Source organism: Polypterus senegalus, chromosome 9 (assembly GCF_016835505.1).
Source record: "Polypterus senegalus isolate Bchr_013 chromosome 9, ASM1683550v1, whole genome shotgun sequence".
Classification (NCBI taxonomy): Eukaryota; Metazoa; Chordata; class Cladistia; order Polypteriformes; family Polypteridae; genus Polypterus; species Polypterus senegalus.
In genome coordinates this window covers 4,354,311-4,372,698 of record NC_053162.1, presented here as the reverse complement: position 1 = coordinate 4,372,698, position 18,388 = coordinate 4,354,311, and the positions used below count along the sequence as shown (strand labels likewise).

Here is an 18,388-nt window from a genome sequence, read left to right as displayed (position 1 = left end):
ATGTTAGTGTGACCTCCATTACAATGGCATCCCACCTGAGGGTTGACCCCTTATTAGGGTAGCCAGACAAGCCTGATGGACTGAAAGTTCATAGCGAACACCAACTCCCAGTGAATCTGAATTGGACAGAAGAGTTGCCAAATGGATGGCTGGTTGGATGGTAACTATTGAACTGATTGGTTAGTCGATATTGCTTAGGTGCCCAGTTTGAGCCCTATATGTGAGCAGGCAGAGGTGACACTTGGCCTTCCTGATGGCCGTACGTCCTTTCTGCTGGTCCACCTTAAGGTTTATTAATCTCATCATCGGCAGTCTGTAAATTGATTTTGTCTTCTTGTTTCTTTCTAATCAGGGTAAACTTGGTGTTCCAGGCCTCCCCGGCTATCCAGGACGACAGGGTCCAAAGGTAAGAAGGTGTCATTTCTGTTAACGCACAGGATTTTTCTAGACCTCATCCCTCAGTTGTGATGCACAGACTCAAAGGAATGTGAGAACACGATGTGCCTCATGCATATTTTTAACTGTAAAGTGATAAAACGCTGCTTGCAATAAATGTGAGTGTGCCAGCACCAGTTTGGCAATACATAAATGCATATTTATTAGGAAATGTGGTGGCTCAACGAGTGATATTTAAATGTGCTTGAAAGCATGTTTGATTACTGGGTGGGCATGATCCCACTGTGTCCATGTTGGGATGCCAGTTAATTTCCCCCACTCTAGGGACAGGCCGTCATGTTGCTTCACAAGCTGGTATCTCCCCAGAGTGCGCCCTGTAATGGATCACAGCCTCTCTTTTTGGTTGCCCCCTCAAAAGGGAGTATTGGAGCAAAATGTTCTACAGGTGGTTGCCCTCCCTGCTGCCAACATCCTTTAATCCCCTTTTATGACATGCAAGAACAGCAGTGGTTCATAGCGGGATTGGCACCCCTGACCAGGTAGATTAATTCCTTCTTCCTGTTGCTGCCCCTGTAGTGTCAGCTCCCATTCCTAACTAAGACGCTGCCAACCTGAGTGTTACACGATGGCTTCCCTTTTGTTGGCAGCTTCCTTCATCAGCCGCATCTCTGTCTGTTCCCATCTTCAAGTGTAACAAACCCAAAGACATGCTTTACCCACTGCTATCATGGAGATCTTCGAGAACAAAACAGATGATGGTTCTGTTGTTTTTCTTTCAGGGATCTCAGGGCTTCCAAGGTTTTCCAGGAGCTAACGGTGAAAAAGGAGGAAGGGTAGGTGCAAACCATTTCTTTTTAATGAAAGTTTTGGGTTCAACATTTCCTGAACCTCCTGCTGTTACCGGGTACCAGCATGACAGAGGATTTGGAACGAGAGAACTGTAAAGGACTTACAATACAATACAATACAGTTTATTTGTTGTATAGCCCAAAATCACACAGGAAGTGCCGCAATGGGCTTTAACAGGCCCTGCCTCTTGACAGCCCCCCAGCCTTGACTCTCTGAGAAGACAAGGAAAAACTTCCAAAAAAAACCTTATAGGGAAAAATGGAAGAAACCTCAGGAAAGGCAGTTCAAAGAGAGACCCCTTTCCAGGTAGGTTGGGCGTGCAGTGGGTGTCAAAAGTAGGGGGTCAATACAATACAATACACAGAACAGAACAATTCCTTAAGACAGCATAATAATAAAAATTTTAGAAGTACGGAGCAGAATTTAACAGTAGATGATATGACATAATTAGGTTTGGATATTTTTAGAGTCCTGGAGACCTCATCCATCAAGCTGCCTCCCCATTTGGCCATGCCACGGCTGAAACGTTGCTCCGATGAAAGGACCCCTCTTTCCCATGATTCCTGTGATCCTCCATCAGGGATGACTTTACCATAGGCAGGCAAACAACTTGGCAGGTGGGCCGTGGCACCAATTGCCACATTTGGGTACCGAGAAAAGAAACAGAATAGGTGAGGGTTAGTATTCAAGTATAATTATCATGTTACTTATGTTTTAGTGCTAATGACTAACAACAGAGATGCAGTCTGTACAGTTAATCAGCAGCTCTAGTCAGGGTGTGCTAAACTGAAGTAGTGAGTCTTCAGCAGTCTTCATTTTTTCAGACTTCAAAAACTGGACAACTGGCTGCATTGGTTAATCCAATTGGAAAAGGCTTTATGTAACATGGAGTGATGCCCCCCCTAGTGGTTAAGGCATTGCATAACCTTTAATGCTATTGGCTCAGCTCCTTGCTAGATGACATTGAGCAAGTCACTTAATCTGTCCGCACTCAAATTAAAAAATATTGTGCTTGTACACAAGCTGTGCACTGGGCTGGTGTTTATGACAGGAAGGCGCTATATAAAATAAGTGCTGTTTGTTTCGATACAGTACGGTTATAATAGTTCATTAGATGTATGCTTCTCATTGCCGTGACTGGAAGTCTCGAGCCCTAAAGAGTTCCAAAGCACGTAGTCCTAAACACTTCCAGTAATGCCCACTAGAGGGGGATATCACCGTCAGACTCTGGCTACTAATAAGGGCAAGCACTGAATCTTTATAAAATGAAGCTTTATTCTTCAACAATAAAAATGAGGCTCTGTGGAGCACAAAGGCAAAACGGAATTGCCTGTAACAAAGAAGCGATCCCAGGTGAGCAGAAGACCAATGCAGAAATCTGAAAAAAAAGGCTGGGAAAAAAAAATCCAGAAAAAACAACAAGAATTTACAAAATGCACAAGAACTCACCGAGTCCAGAACAGGAGAGTCCTGCCAGGAACTGTGGGACAATCGCCGGCATTTTTAGGGTGGAGCGCAGTTCCTGGCGGCGAATGGGAGGGGGAGCCTCGTCTCTTGGGGAACCAACCACAAAACGCACAGAATATAGGAAAGGCAGTTAATATGGCAGGGACGTTGTTAGGCATACGCCAACTACGCATCCGCATAGGGGCCCTGACCGTGAGGGGGTCCCCCAGCCCAACCACGACTTACAATTTTTTTTTTTTGTTGTCGGGCAGTGCGCCTGGGGCCCCTGTCATGCCCCTGGCACTGCTGCCATCTGTGCCAGTCCCTCACATTGTGTGTCACGATACCCTTCTCATCCTAAATGTTATCGTTTTTTTCCAGATGTTTTATTAGAACACCTTTCTGAGCTCAGGGACCCCAAAATCCAGGGCCTGCACATTTCTGAAGTACGGCCCTGAATATTGTGACAAAGGTGCCATATAGACACCGACCTGACACAGATAGACACCATAGGCACTTATAAAAGCCAATAATGTTTTATTTTTCTTCACCTGTTTTGGGCACGTCTTCCCCGTGTCCCACAGTCCCAAAATCTCCACAAGCACTACACAAAACACACTGGTCTCCACCACCACTCCTCCTCGTGCCAAGCGTTGTCCTCCTCCTCCTCCTCCTCCCGACTCTGGCTCCTAGAAAAGTGCTTCAGGTGCTTGACCACCTGCCTCCGATTGCACCTCCAGGTGTGGCTGAACTACGGCCCAGACGGGACCAACGCCTCCTGGTGGCCATCCCGGATCCCAACAGGGCTGTGGAGAACTCCATCTCCCATGGAGCCCTGCGGGTATCTGAGGCACCACAGTCACCCAGGGCTGGATTAAGGTGGGTGCTATTGATGCTGCAGCAATAGGCCCAGATGAAAACAGACGAGAATTTTCCGGAAACTGAAGTTGCATGAGCGGCTGTGCAGCCTTGAATTCACTGACACGATAAAAGAACAGCAATATAAGTAAGCAGCACTAGTGCAGTAGTTAGGGTGACAATATGCTGTAACAGTAGGGGGCACTCAGGTACCACGCCAAACACCAGATAAAAGTCCAATAATTATTATTTTTATTATAATAATTACTTACATGCACCAAGCACCCTCCACTCCACGCTACTCATCAATTAATCACAAGCCTCCAACTCCCAGACGCGTTGCCACCCTTCCACCCAGCTCAGCTCGTCGTCTGGGAGTTCCCAGAGTTCTTATATAGTTCCTGACCCGGAAGTGTTTCTCATCCTTTAGTCCATGATTCCTTATCACTTCCGGGTCAGATAAAAAGTCCTTTTCTTCACCCCAGAAGTACATCTTTCCTCCTGTCCATGTGACTCGGACGTACTTCCGGGGCGTAAGGCAAATAGTAGTCCCTGGCTCTCCCTGGAGCGACCCCAGGTGGTCCCGATGTTATCCAGCAGGGCTTTACAGGAAAACTCCATAGTCCATGATGCCCTGCTGGAATTTGAAGCATCTCCTTGTCGCAGGGAGGGCTCCCTCTGGTGGCCTGGGGGTATTGGCCGGGATAAATGGCCAGCCATGGACCACAATGCCTAGGTTAAGTTGATCTGGTTTAGCCTTTTCTGCATTAAGTGCACTTTTCAGCCAATTTCTATTGAGTGTTGATGTTGCATAGTTTGATGTTAATCTCGAGTTGTTACGATACTACGTCATTATTATTATTCATGTTCAATAAAGGCCGGCTGGTTGCCTAGCAAGCAATTAAGGCTCCTCGGTCGGTCGGTCTGAGTGCGTGTATATGGTGAGAGTCGAATGCACCTGCACCAATGCCGAGAACAAATAGGCCTTTTTTGCTCTGCAGGATCAGACCCAATTTCATCTTAATCTGGCCCTGCTGCCACCTAGTGGTCAGGGGGAGGTACTGTGCAGCCCATGCTTGCTCCCCTGGAACATGCACAGAAGGGGCATCCCGGCCGGGCATGGGCCCTGGCCGTCTGTCACAATATACATAGACAAAACCAAAAATAATTAGTCAACATCAATAAAGGAATCAAAATATAGATGACAGAGACACAAAACATGAATTTGAACCCCAAACTCTGGTTGAGACATGACAGTTGCCACGTATCTATACTGTAATGCACTTTGTGTGTCAGGAAGCATTGCCCCCTATTGACTAGAGCAATGCATAAACTGTAACGCTGTTGGTTAATTGTATTATTATATGACCTAGTGCAGCGTCACCAATCTGTGGCAGCATTGCAGGTGGGCCACGGCCGACCCCCGGATGAAATCTTGGCAGCCCGCCTCACCACTCCAATGATTGTGCTTGATTCACAGTGGCAGCACCACAGGTGGATCACAGCCAGTCCTGGCCGGCCTTCCCCAGCACCTGCTCTGACGATCATGCTGATGAGAAGGAACGCGTAACCAATTGTGACTGATTCATTGAGGGGAACCTCCCCGCTCCCCCTGCTGTGACAATCACATGAAATTCACAAAGGGGTACTCCTTATCCCTAATCAGTGGATCGGGAACACACACTAGCATTTGAAAAACTGGGTCATGACACCACAACAATTAGGAAACATTGGCGTCGAGCGGAAATAAAAACCTGTCGGTGCTCTAATTGAAGTAAAAATTGTAAGTCGTTATCTACGATTGTGTACTTGCAAACTGCAATGGGCTGGTGTTTATAATGATGGACATGCAGATCAAATAAACACAATAAGGTCATTGGAGGAACGCTGCCCTGACCAACAACATTACAATATAATACAATCCATCCATCCATCATCCAACCCACTATATCCTAACTACAGGGGCACTGGGGTCTGCTGGAGCCAATCCCAGCCAACACAGAGCACAAGGCAGGAAACAAACCCTGGACAGGGCGCCAGCCAACCACAGGGCACACACACACACACACATCAAGGACAATTTAGGACCACCAATCCACCTAAACTGCATGTCTTTGGACTGTGGGAGGAAACCCACGCAGACATGGGGAGAACATGCAAACTCCACACAGGGAGGGAGGGCGGAGGGCCCCCCGGGAAGCAAACCTGCGAGGCAGCAGCACTACAACTGTGCCACTGTGCTGCCCATAATACAATACAATACAATTTATTTTTTTGCATAGCCCAAAATCACACAAGAAGTGCCGCAATGGGCTTTAACAGGCCCTGCCTCTTCACAGCCCCCCAGCCTTGAGAAGAACTCTCAAAAAAACCCTAGTAGGGAAAAAATGGAAAAAACCTTGGGAAAGGCAATTCAAAGAGAGACCCTTTTCAGGTAGGTTGGGCGTGCAGTGGGTGTCAAAAATAAGGCCGTCAATACAATACAATGCAATACACAGAACAGGACAATTCCTTAATTCATCCATCCATTACCCAACCCGCTATATCCTAACTACAGGGGCATTGGGGTCTGCTGGAGCCAATACAGGGCACAAGGCAGGAAACAAACCCTGAGCACGGCACTAGCCAACCGCAGAACAAATCCTCAATACAGTATAAAAATAAAAATTTTACAAGTATGGAGCAGAATGATAGATAGATAGTTAGATAGATAGATAGATAGATATGAAAGGCACTATATGATAGATAGATAGATATGAAAGACCCTATATAATAGATAGATAGATAGATAGATAGATAGATAGATAGATAGATAGATAGATAGATAGATAGATAGATACTTTATTAATCCCAAAGGGAAATTCCCATACTCCAGCAGTAGCATACTGATAAATGACAATATTAAATTAAAGAGTGATAACAATGCAGGTATAACAGACAATAACTTTTCATGATGTTAATGTTTACCCCCCCGGGTGGTATAGTGTGGGGTCTCCTCAGTCTGTCAATGAAGCAGGACGGTGACAGCAGTCTGTCGCTGAAGCTGCTCCTCTGTCTGGAGATGATCCTGTTCAGTGGATGCAGTGGATTCTCCATGATGGACACTCGCCTGCTCAGTGCCCGTCGCTCTGCCACGGATGTCAAACTGTCCAGCTCCGTGCCTACCATAGAGCCTGCCATCCTCACCAGTTTGTCCAGGCATGAAGCATTCCTCTTCTTTATGCTGCCTCCCCAGCACACCACCGCGTAGAAGAGGGCGCTCACCACAACCGTCTGATAGAACATCTGCAGCATCTTATTCCAGATGTTGAAGGATGCCAGCCTTCTAATGAAGTATAGTCGGCTCTGTCCTCTCTTACACAGATCATCAGTATTGGCAGTCCAGTCCAGTTTATCATCCAGCTGCACTCCCAGGTATTTATAGGTCTGCACCCTCAGCACAGTCACCTCTGATGATCACGGGGTCCATGAGGAGCCCCTCTCTATACTGTAATACATGTTTTTATTTTTTGTTTTTATGTCTGGAAGTGGTGCCCCCTACTGGTTAAGGCGTTGCATATCTTTGAATGGCTGATGTTATAAAATTTACACTGCGAATCGTTGCTAATCTGTGTGTAAAATTGCATAGAACAAAGCCACCATCCAGTCAAGGATATGGAATTGTCTATTTAGTCCTGTGACGGGGAGTAGCCCCCTTCATATGTAGAGCCCACCCTGGATAGGACACCATTTCAGCCCAGGGCTCACCAACACTCAGCCAGTTTACAGTCGCCAGCTTAATGGGGAAGAAAACCAAGATGGACACAGGAAGAAGATTCAGGTGTGTGGCAGCAGTCCTACCGCTCACCCATACTGAGTTCACCCAGAGCCGAAACAAAGCAAACGGCAGGACACGCGCACGTCACACTGAAATGATGCGGCCCCCCTCAATGAAATATCGATTGATTCTGACTTCTGAGCGACGTCTTTTCTTTTGACAAAGGAGGCCAGCTCGACTCGTAACTTAATTAGGTTCCAGTTTAATGAGATCAGCGTGTGTGTTGCAACCTGCAGTTCTGCCATATCTGCCAACGCCGTCTTCTCAAGTGCGTCTCAACAGCTGGCACGAAGGATTTGTTTGGATTTGAGTGTACTTGGGAGTCAATGTCTGTGCCCGCTTTGTTTGTGATCCAGCGAGTTTGATTTTTATTTTGTTTTCTTTATTTCTCTTCTTTCCATCAGGGTACTGCTGGCAAGCCAGGACCAAGGGGACAGAGAGGTCCCACTGTAAGTTGAAACATTCTCCTGCCATCTTTGAAACTAATGGTGCCTTTTACTGCAGATGTGTCCGAGCCCGAGGGTAGTGATGTCTGTGAAGAGCGGGTCACAGTGGCAGATAAAAGTGAAAACTCCACATAAAACGGGCCATCTGGAATTCACTCGGCTCGGGTTCAAATATTCTGCCCTGCCTGTCCATCTGCTTGTCTTACCTGCACCTTTCTTCTCAACTCTCTTTTCTTATCTGAGCTTGCGATTTTCCGGAAGTGATGTGCTGAGTTTCTTTTGCCCTTTCTCTGCATCATGACATCATGACGCACCACACTCCATTTCTCACATTTGAATTCACACTTTTCACCTACTGAACACTTCATCCTGAGTCTTATTAGCTTTCTGGCCCTTCATGTTCTTCCTAGGGTTTCTCTCCTGCCTGGTTTCATGATGCTTGCTTTCTTGATTTTTGATGTTTCTTAGTTCTTGGATTAGGATCAGGATTGGGAGAGAATTCATGAGGTCGCTGGAAAGGCACTCCTGATATTTCTGAAAAAGGACAAAGGTCCAAGTCTTTAGAGTCCTGATGCCCCCGTGCTTGCGAGACATGGACGCTATCCAGTGACCTGAGATGAAGATTCGACTCCTGTGTCTCTCCAGAGAATCCTTGGGGGCCACTGGTGTGACTTTGTGTGGCTCACGGAGTTCCAGATGAGGCACATGACCTGCACTATGAGGGAGTGTCAGTTACGGCACTACGGCCATGTGGCGTGATTACCCGAGGGTGATCCGGCTCACAAGACCCTCATTGTTGAGGACTCGAGGAGCTCGATCAGGCCAAGGCCACCATCAGTCTTGAGGTCATAAAGGGGTGTGTGGCGCTCCCTGATTTCTCTGCAGAAAGACGAAGGTCCAAGTCTTTAGAGTCCTGGTGCTCCCTGTTTGCGAGACATGGACTCTATCCAGTGACCTTAGATGAAGATTGGACTCCTGTGTCTCTTCAGAGAATCCTTGGGGGCCACTGGTGTGACTTTGTGTGGCTCACGGAGTCCCAGATGAGGCACATGACCTGCACTGTGAGGGAGCATCAGTTAAGGGCCATGTGGCGCCATTACCCAAGGGTGATCCGGCTCGCAAGATCCTCATTATTGGTGACCCGAGTGGCTGGACCAGGCCAAGGGGTCGCCCACATAACACCTGGCTGTGGAAGATAGAGGGTGGGACTGGGCCGAGTGTTTGCCTGGGGGGTTGCCAACCGGGATCCACCGTGTGGTGGGTGCAGAAACACACTTTACCAGTGCATGCTCCCCAACTTGACTTGACTGTAGTTCTTTCTTAGTTCTGTGTACTAATCCTTGTCCACCACGCAAGATTAGATTAACTTCAGAAATTCAGATGCATACAGCAGCAGAAACATAAAAAAAACAAGGATACGGACTCACAGTACTTGGGGAGGAAGCATTGAAAGCAGTGGGCAGAAATCACATTTCATAGCACACTGTGGTGGAATGAGCCTGTGGATAAAAGAGGAGATTTTCCATGGCTACATCCCATTTTTCCATGGTCCTCTTTTCCACGGTGTATTCAGGGTTTGTCCTGTGGTGGACTAGGCTTTCCCGATTAGCTTATGAGCTCATGTTGTTTCCCCAGAAGACCACAGCATAGACCACCACACTAGCTGCTATGGACTGGTACAACAATTTCCAGAGGTTTGCTGCATGTGTCAAAAAACCCGAGTCTCCTTAGGAAATCCAGTCTGCTTTGGCCCTTCTTGTTTTTTTCAGATCTATAGTGCAGTTTCTTGTTTATTTGGGACTCCTAAATTCTTGTAGCTCTACACACCTTCATGGTGACTGATCACTGAGGCTCCTTGGCATGATAGAAGTCCACCACCAGCTCTTACCATTCAGGTGGTTCTCCCTGTACTACGGGACAAAGTCCTCCATGACTTCCCTGTACTCGGAATCATCTCCATTATTAGTGCAGGCTATGATGGAGGAGTCATTTGAAAATTTCTGTAGATGGTAAGCGTTGGTATTATTCTGGAAGTCCATTGTGAAGACAAAGAGCAGGACAAGACAGTTCCCTGAGGTGCTCAAGTATTACATACCACCATTTCTGACACACACACAGCCCCTCAGCCTCACAAATTGTTGTCTGTTGGTCAAGTAGTCCATGATCCAGGAGATTGTTGGCTTTGAGCTTTATGTTGTGAACTTTACAAAGAGTTTGGTATGCATGGCTTGATCACATTTCATTCGCAAATGAAAGTCCTTGGTTTTGCTTATCTGTAATCAGAGTCCTTCTGATAAGATAGCAATAATTAGGTCTGTGAGTATAATAATTTTAATAATAATATCAATAATAATAGTTAATCATCAAGCACATGTAATCCAATTTTGGGATATTGGAAATACTATTATTATTATTATTATTGGTTATTGCCACAATTGCTGTGAAGGAAGTGGAAAACCAAGATGGATAAAGTGCTGTTATCAATTATTTATCTTTAACACCAATCAGAAACAACATTCAGACTATATAGACAGGTGAGGGGAATGACCATTGATAATCAAATTATAGTGGCAGCTGTCCAGGGTGGCATTATTAGACATCAGGTGAGCATTCACGTCTTGAAGCAGGAAAAATGGGCAAGAAGAAGTGACTTTGGCAAGAGCCAGTTTGTGATGGCAAGAAGACTGGGCCAGAGTATCTCCAAACTGGCAGGTCTTGTGCAGTGGTCAGTACCTACCAAGAGTGGTCCAAGGAAGGACAACTGGTGAACCAGTGACAGGGTCATGGATTTTATTATTATTTTTTTTATTCCATATTTCCCTAAACAGGATTAAATACACTTATCGAATGTTTTCTTCTTCTTCTTCTTCTTCTACTATTATTATTATTAATAATACTGTGTGTATATGTATGTATATATGTGTATATATATATATATATAAATATATATATATATTAGTATATGTATATATAGGGTGGTCCAGATCTAATTATGCAAATTTCATTACGCTATAACTTATTAAGTTTATTACATAGAAAATCACCCGAAAAATCCCGGACCATCGAGAAGTGTGTGAGCTGACGACATGAAGAATCGTCTTCACGCCAAACTGGAATTGTCCTCGCATAAATCAAAGTCACACTGACTCACACTGGAGGCACATATAAAAACCAAAGAAAGTTTTATTTCTCTTCCCCTGTTGGGCACGTCTTCGCCGTCACCCCCACATGCTCAACACAGTCCCAAGTCTAGTCTTCTTCCTTCACCACCACTCATCCGTCAAGCTTCGTCCTCCTCCTCCTGACTCCTGGCCCCTTTTATAGTCCACTTGAAGTGCTCCAGGTGGTTGACTTCAGAGTTCTGGCTACATTTCCGGTTGTGGCGAATACACTGCCCATAAGGGCTCAGGTGTCCCAGCTGCAGCACCCCCTGGTGGTGCCTGTGGGACCCAACAGGGCTGCACCAAACTCCAATTCCCATGGAGCCCTGTGGGAAACCGAGGCACCACTCCAACCCAGGGGGGCGGCCATCTAGCGTCCAGAGGGAGGTATTGCACAGTCCATGGCTGCTCCCCTTGACCATATTGTGAAGGGTCGCCCTGGCTGGGCATGGATCCTTGCCATCCACCACAAAATATATATGTATATATGTATACAGTAGATATGTGTATATATATATATATATATATATATATATATATGTATGTATGTATATATATATATATATATATACATACATACATATATATGTATATATATGTATATTATTCCACATTTCTGTAAACAGGATTAAATAGGTTGAACATTTTCTTCTTCTTCTGCTCTTATATATATATATATACTGTATATAAATATTTTTTTTACTATTATTATAATAAAATAATTATTATTTTTATTATTTTTTTATTCTTTCCCTGCTTTTCTAACATTCACTGTTTTTTCTCCTGTGACTCCACTACAGCCCACTCACTCAGGCAGCAGGCATTTTGCACGTTTCTGCCCAGCACATTAATGTGTTGATTTACAAATTTTTAAAAGGCACTCAATGTCACGTCTGTCCAATTTTAATCTCACTGTTAATTATGCTTAATTAAGAAAAAGGAAAAAAAGAAGCAATAAAGCTTACTGTCTCTCTCTCTCTCTCTCCCTTTCTTTCTCTAGCCCGCCTGTATTGTTTTATTCCAGTTACTATTTGTTTACTTATTGATTTATTTTTTCCATTTTCTTCAAGGGTCCTCGTGGAGAAAGAGGTGCAAGAGGTCCCACTGGAAAGCCTGGGCCTAAGGTACTTCTTCAAATGCTATAATGCCAACAGTTTCATTCCTAATCATGGATTTGCCATCTTGTTGTTAAATAACAATGGTGGTTTTTCTCGCTGATTCAATTGTTGGGTTTTCTTTTTTTTTATCATTGCAGGGAAACTCAGGAGGTGATGGCCCACCCGGTCCTCCCGGTGAAAGGGTAATTTTTCCCGTCTTCTTCACTCACAGTTGCTGCCTTTTTTTGAGCATCTGTTCTCTTATCTCACGGTGTTTGTGTTCATTCATAAAATTCCATCCCTCCATTCCATATGCCCATTTCTAATTTGCTAAGCTTAACTGCCCTCAGTTGTGTCTCATCTTTCATGACTTTTTTTAGATTTTTAATGCCTCTTTTCCTACTTAGACTGTTTATCAAGCAGCATTTGAAAGTCAAGACTTCCCCTTGAACTTAATGAATTTTCACTCATGGTGACCCCTGAGTGCGGCTCCATATCTGCACTGACTTGGATTTTCTTCAGTGTTGATTTCTCACTCTCCATATGAATTGTTCTCAAGGTTTCCAGTTTCCTCCCACATCCCAAAGAGTTATGCGACTTATGTGTGTCAGCTGCTTAACACCTTTGACCTTTTCATTTCTAGGGGCTTCCTGGACCTCAAGGACCCACTGGATTCCCTGGCCCTAAAGGTCCTCCTGTGAGTATTACCTTCTTCTACATAATTTGTACAAATCGGGTAACATGAGAATAATAAGGAAGTGTTGATGAGGAAAAATCAAAATTCAGTATGACAGCTGAAGACTTCTAAGGAGCGTGTGGGAAATTATTCATTCAATAAAGTCAGACAGTAACATCAGACGGGACAGCGGCCATCACACAGTGGAGGATTCTGAAAGTGCAAAATCAAAAACTCAACCATCAGTTCAGATTACCCTGCAGATGCTATGGTGGATCTAACTATCATATAGTGCCTTTCATATCTATCTATCTATCTATCTATCTATCTATATAACATGTAGGTTATTTCAGTGCAAAACACTGAACTTGTAAATGTCCATTGTTATGATCAGATGGCCGTATAAGAAAAACTCCAGGTATTAAAGACAATGAAGAAAATAAACCTCGAGGGTTGTTTGGTAAGGTGTATTGGTTAGATAGATAGATAGATAGATAGATAGCATAGTTGGCAGGATTAGATAGGTAGATAGATAGATAGATAGATAGAATGATCTGAAAGGCACTATATAATAGATAGATAGATAGATAGATAGAAAAGGCACTATATGATAGATAGATAGATAGATAGATAGATAGATAGATAGATAGATAGATAGATGTGTGAAAGGCACTATATAATAGATAGATAGATAGAATGATCTGAAAGGCACTACAGTATATGATAGATAAATAGATAGATAGATAGAAAAGGCACTGTAGATAGATAGATAGATAGATAGATAGATAGATAGATAGATAATGTGAAAGGCACTATATGATAGATAGATAGATAGATAGATGATACTCATAAATAAGCTGATTTCTGCCAGTCCCCCAGTTCCACTCTTCTGGGCGTATTCAGCTTTATTGTTAACAAAACCACTTCCTCTGTCAGCCTCTTTCTTTAATTTCCTTTCATGTTTTCTATTTAAAATTTCCTTATTAGGTGTTAGTGCCTATTGTATGCGCCACCTGTTAGAATGAAAAGTGCAGTGCACCTTATAAATACATGAGATATGTTCAAGATATTATATGATAGATAGTTTATTTTTATTTCTCTATCTAATCTGCTCTGGCAGTTGGAAGGTGTCTGTTCGAATCCCGTAAATGCCAAAAGGGACTCTGCTCTGTTGGGCCCTTCAGTGAGGCCCTTAACCTGCAATTGATGAGCGCTTTGAGTAGCGAGAAAAGCACTATATAAATGCAAAGAATCATTATTATTATTATTATTATTATTAACGGTAACCTTCAAACCAAACATAAGAGTTGCATTAGATAATGAAGAGCTGCTGTTGCCGTCAAGGACAGACCTGTAGGTTGGCAGTAAGATGGTCAGACCTCTCCAGATGTACCATAGGTTTACATTTAATGGTATTATCATTTGGGCACAGCATGCCCACAAAAGTAACAAGTCATTATAAATCTGTTCCATCCAAAGGGGCCTGGTTGAAGATGCCAGTGTTCACAATGACTCACCTTTTGAGTGTTCATAGCAGAATTCATTGTTTCAAAATTAGTATGAACAGGATGACCCCACGCCCTCCTAGTCAGTAACGTGTATTTCACAGTGTGGATCACACATTTTAGCTTTAATTGTAAAGTGTTTGTGCTTTTTAGCATTTTGTTTTCCCGTAAATCTCCGGACCCCCTCCTGCTTTAAATAGCACCGGTTCCTGAACTCACCATAACCTGCCCTGACACGTGAAAGCTCTTTCAACTTAATTAATTATTCATTTATTTTTGTTGCTGTTAACTTTGTTTATTTGTTATGGTTTTCTTTTTAAATCAATCGTGTCCATGTAAACCCATTTTAAAGCCTTTTTAATAAAATGCCAAATTTTTCTTTTAGGGCCCTGCAGGAAAAGATGGACTTCCTGGACACCCTGGCCAAAGAGGTGAAACGGTGAGTATTCAAAGTGTATTCTGTGGTTTTCAGTACATTTGCACTTTTGTTCTTCATGTTACATAAAAGACAAAACAGCACTGGAGGAAGTCCAGAGAAGTGCAGCCAGGCTGATTCAGGACAGGAGAATAAGAATAATTAGGATTAATTACAAGTGTGGTACAGATGGCATCCATTACACACCTGCCGAAAACAACACGTGAAGCGTGAACAAGGCTTTAGAAAGACATATTCTGTTTTTTCCCACCTACTGTACACAAAAAAGAAAAATTTAACACTGTCAAAAAATGTTCAGTGAATTTCTCATTTTGCATTTGCAAAACAAATGTTAGTGTCAGTTTTCCAAAGCTGTATATACAATACAATACACTTTATTTTTGTATAGCCCAAAATCACACAGGAAGTGCCACAATGGGCTTTTTTTTTTTTCTTTAAATTTATTTTTATTAATTTTATTACAATCCATACAAAGCAATCAAGTTTTTACAAAAAGAAAAATTAAGTTAAGAACAGATCGATCCCCACCCTGCCTCTTGACAGCCCCCCAGCCTTGACTCTCTGAGAAGACAAGGAAAAACTCCCAAAAAAAAACCTTGTAGGAAAAAATGGAAGAAACCTCAGGAAAGGCAGTTCAAAGAGAGACCCCCTTTCTAGGTAGGTTGGGCGTGCAGTGGGTGTCAAAAAGAAAAAGGGGGTCAATACAATACAACACAATACACAGAACAGAACAAATCCTCAATACAGCATAATAATAAAAATTTTAGAAGTACGGAGCAGAATTTAACAGTAGATGATATCACATAGGGTGGCACGGTGGCGCAATGGTAGCGCTGGTGCCTCGCAGTTAGGGGAGTGGAGTTTGCATGTTCTCCCCGTGTCTGCGTGGGTTTCCTCCCACAATCCAAAGACATGCAGGTTAGGTGGATTGGCGATTCTGAATTGGCCCTAGTGTGTGATTGGTGTGTGTGTGTGTGTCCTGCGGTGGGTTGGCACCCTGCCCAGGATTGGTTCCTGCCTTGTGCCCTGTGTTGGCTGGGATTGGCTCCGGCAGACCCCCGTGGCCCTATTCGGATTCAGCGGGTTAGGAAATGGATGGATGGATGATATCCTATAACAAGATTTGGATATTTTTAGAGTCCTGGAGACCTCATCCATCAAGCTGCCTCCCCATTTGGCCATTCCACGGCTGAAACGTTGCTCGGCCAGTCATATGAATTTGTATATGAATGAAAACTTGTCAGTTGTGCTCCTCAGTAGCACCTGATTGAAGGTTTTGCTCCCTCGCCAACTTGGTAGCCATTTGGCACTGAGTTGGTGGTCTGGCTTTGTGGAGATATCCTCAATAATGTAACATTCTGGCGCTAAGCTAGGCTTTAGGGTCCGGCGTGATGGGGCACATCTCGCTGTCTGCATCCTCATTGGTGGCTCTGCTGGCACACGCTGCCTAAAAACAGCAAGCGGCAGCACAAAGTCAAAGATTCAGATTCATTGAGGAACTCAAATGGCTGCACTACTGTAGATCGACTCCAGTTAGCCCTGAGTAGGTCACTTAACCTGCTTGTAATGCATCCTCATTTCAAACAAGCCAAATAGAAATGTGGTGTGTGTGTGTGTGTGTGTGTGTGTGTGTAGATGATCTGAAATTACACAGAAACAGCCCCGGACTTCCTACCCTTTTTACTGCTCCATCATCCGTACCCGTTAACTCATTTTAATGTTGACTTCTCTCTTTATTTTTTTTTTTTAGGGTTTCCAAGGCAAAACCGGACCTCCTGGCCCTCCCGGTGTCGTTGGACCCCAGGTAAGAGTCATATTCCTTTATAATGCAATTTCTGGAAATTTCCAGAGGTGACCAGCGTGTGTCTTACGGTGGCTTGCTATTTTAGACACGTGGTAAACGCCCAACAGGAAGAAGCCACCCTTTTGGCCAAGTAAAGTACAAACGTCCCACCGTTAGACAAAAACAAGCTCCAAGTCATTGTCTGAACTGGATGAAGTGCTTGTAAAGTGTCCTTTTTGTTGTTGGTAACACTTTATACAGGGTGGTCCAGATCTAATTACTGTATGCAGATCCAGATCGTCTGGATGACTTTGATTTATGCGGGGACAATTCCTGTTCGGCGTGAAGACGATTCTTCATGTTGTCAGTTCGCACACTTCTCGATGGTCCGGGATTTTCTATGTAATTAACTTAATAAGTTATAGCGTAATGAAAATTGCATAATTTGATCTGGACCACCCTATAGAGTAAGCGTTTCTTACAGCACATCTCTCGGCCACTTACTGATAGGTAATAAGATTTTTCTTCACAGAGTAAAGCCTGCCTGCGGTGCATTGATATGTCACTTACTGATTTGTAACAAAGGCTGTTTTAGTTTTAATAAGACTAGGAGGCTCCGCCCCCTGTTCGCTTCGCTCGCCCTGCACTGCCGGGTTTGCTTAACCGGATAAACAATTTTAAGAGATTGTTATTTTCATTGTTACATATGCATTATTTTCACTTTTACTTAAAAACTTTAGTAAAACAATATGTTACTTCAAGATCGCATTGAATTTTGATTCCGTGTTTGGACTGACAACGTATAACTGCCTATGAGTGAATATCGTTTCTTTCTCTCTAAAAAAATTTTCGAATATCTGTCCCTGCTTATTCTTCTTCGCTTTGTCGTTGACGTGTCATCTCGAACGTATAAAATTATTGTCCTGATAACATTTTAAGAGCTGAGAGCGCAGGAAGTGTGTCTGACAAAAGCATTCACACGACTGAGAGGTGAGATGACCGATGTCTTGTTTGAATATGGTTGTAAGTAGGATGTGTCTTGAAAGAATCTCATGTTAAAAGTCTCCGTCTCGCGGGACTTCATACCGCAACAGCGTTTTTGTAATCTTTTAATTCTCACTGGCAACACGAATTAGACGATCTACAAGTCTCCGACTTAAAGTTTATATCTGAAAAATATATTCGATCTCTGTTATTTCACCGAGTAATAATTTCTGTTTGTTTGCGCTAAACGCAATCCTTTTTTTTTGAGACTTTGGAATTTTTGTACTTCCATTATCTCTAACCTGCTCTGCGTGTGTATCGCGCCAACATTTTTGAATTCTTTACAACGTTCTACTTTGTCATCTACTCTTTGTCCTTTATTTCCGGCCCTGGGTGTGGTTAAATCTCTTTCTCACGGGACGTATAACGCTGCTAGCATTGCGAAGGGGGTTCTGAACACGCGCTAAGGAGATGCGGTCGGATCAGCTGCTGTCTTCCACGCCCAAATTCACATATGCATACTTGTATATCATGGAGGTTCAGTCATAAAGCACCGTATGACGCATCTGTTTCACTCTCCATGTCAACGTCTGATGACCAATTCACATCGTCACCACTGTCACTCGATTTGAGCAATGGTTCAGTTTCACTTCATTCTATAACTGCCTTCACAGCTTTTTATTTGCCATTGTGTTTTTCATTGGAGGCCCCCGTCCCACTCTTAAATATGGATGAGTTACCTTAGAGTGGCAAAATGCATGCAAATTTTCATTTGTTTGCAGCAGGATGTTGTTTCATCCACTAGATGGCAGCACAATACTATCCTGACAATATAATGTGAAGCGCTTCATTAGGCGTCACCCCAAGTCTGACTCGTGTTTCACTGTAATTGCATAGAATTCTGAGCCCAAGTCAGACTTGGGGGTTAACACCA

At 43.6% G+C, this 18,388-nt stretch overlaps 1 protein-coding gene across 2 annotated transcripts in view; it reads left to right on the top strand.

Moving 5' to 3' along the window:
* The window catches only part of LOC120535077 (collagen alpha-1(XI) chain-like), a 456,300-nt gene that overhangs the window by 330,983 nt on the left and 106,929 nt on the right, over nt 1–18,388 (top strand). For both annotated transcript variants that reach the window (XM_039762625.1, XM_039762624.1), the window contains exons 31-38: nt 353–406; nt 1,176–1,229; nt 7,771–7,815; nt 12,044–12,097; nt 12,229–12,273; nt 12,714–12,767; nt 14,637–14,690; nt 16,438–16,491. In XM_039762625.1, the coding sequence (XP_039618559.1) occupies nt 353–406; nt 1,176–1,229; nt 7,771–7,815; nt 12,044–12,097; nt 12,229–12,273; nt 12,714–12,767; nt 14,637–14,690; nt 16,438–16,491 (414 nt within the window). The remainder of the gene's footprint in view (nt 1–352; nt 407–1,175; nt 1,230–7,770; nt 7,816–12,043; nt 12,098–12,228; nt 12,274–12,713; nt 12,768–14,636; nt 14,691–16,437; nt 16,492–18,388) is intronic.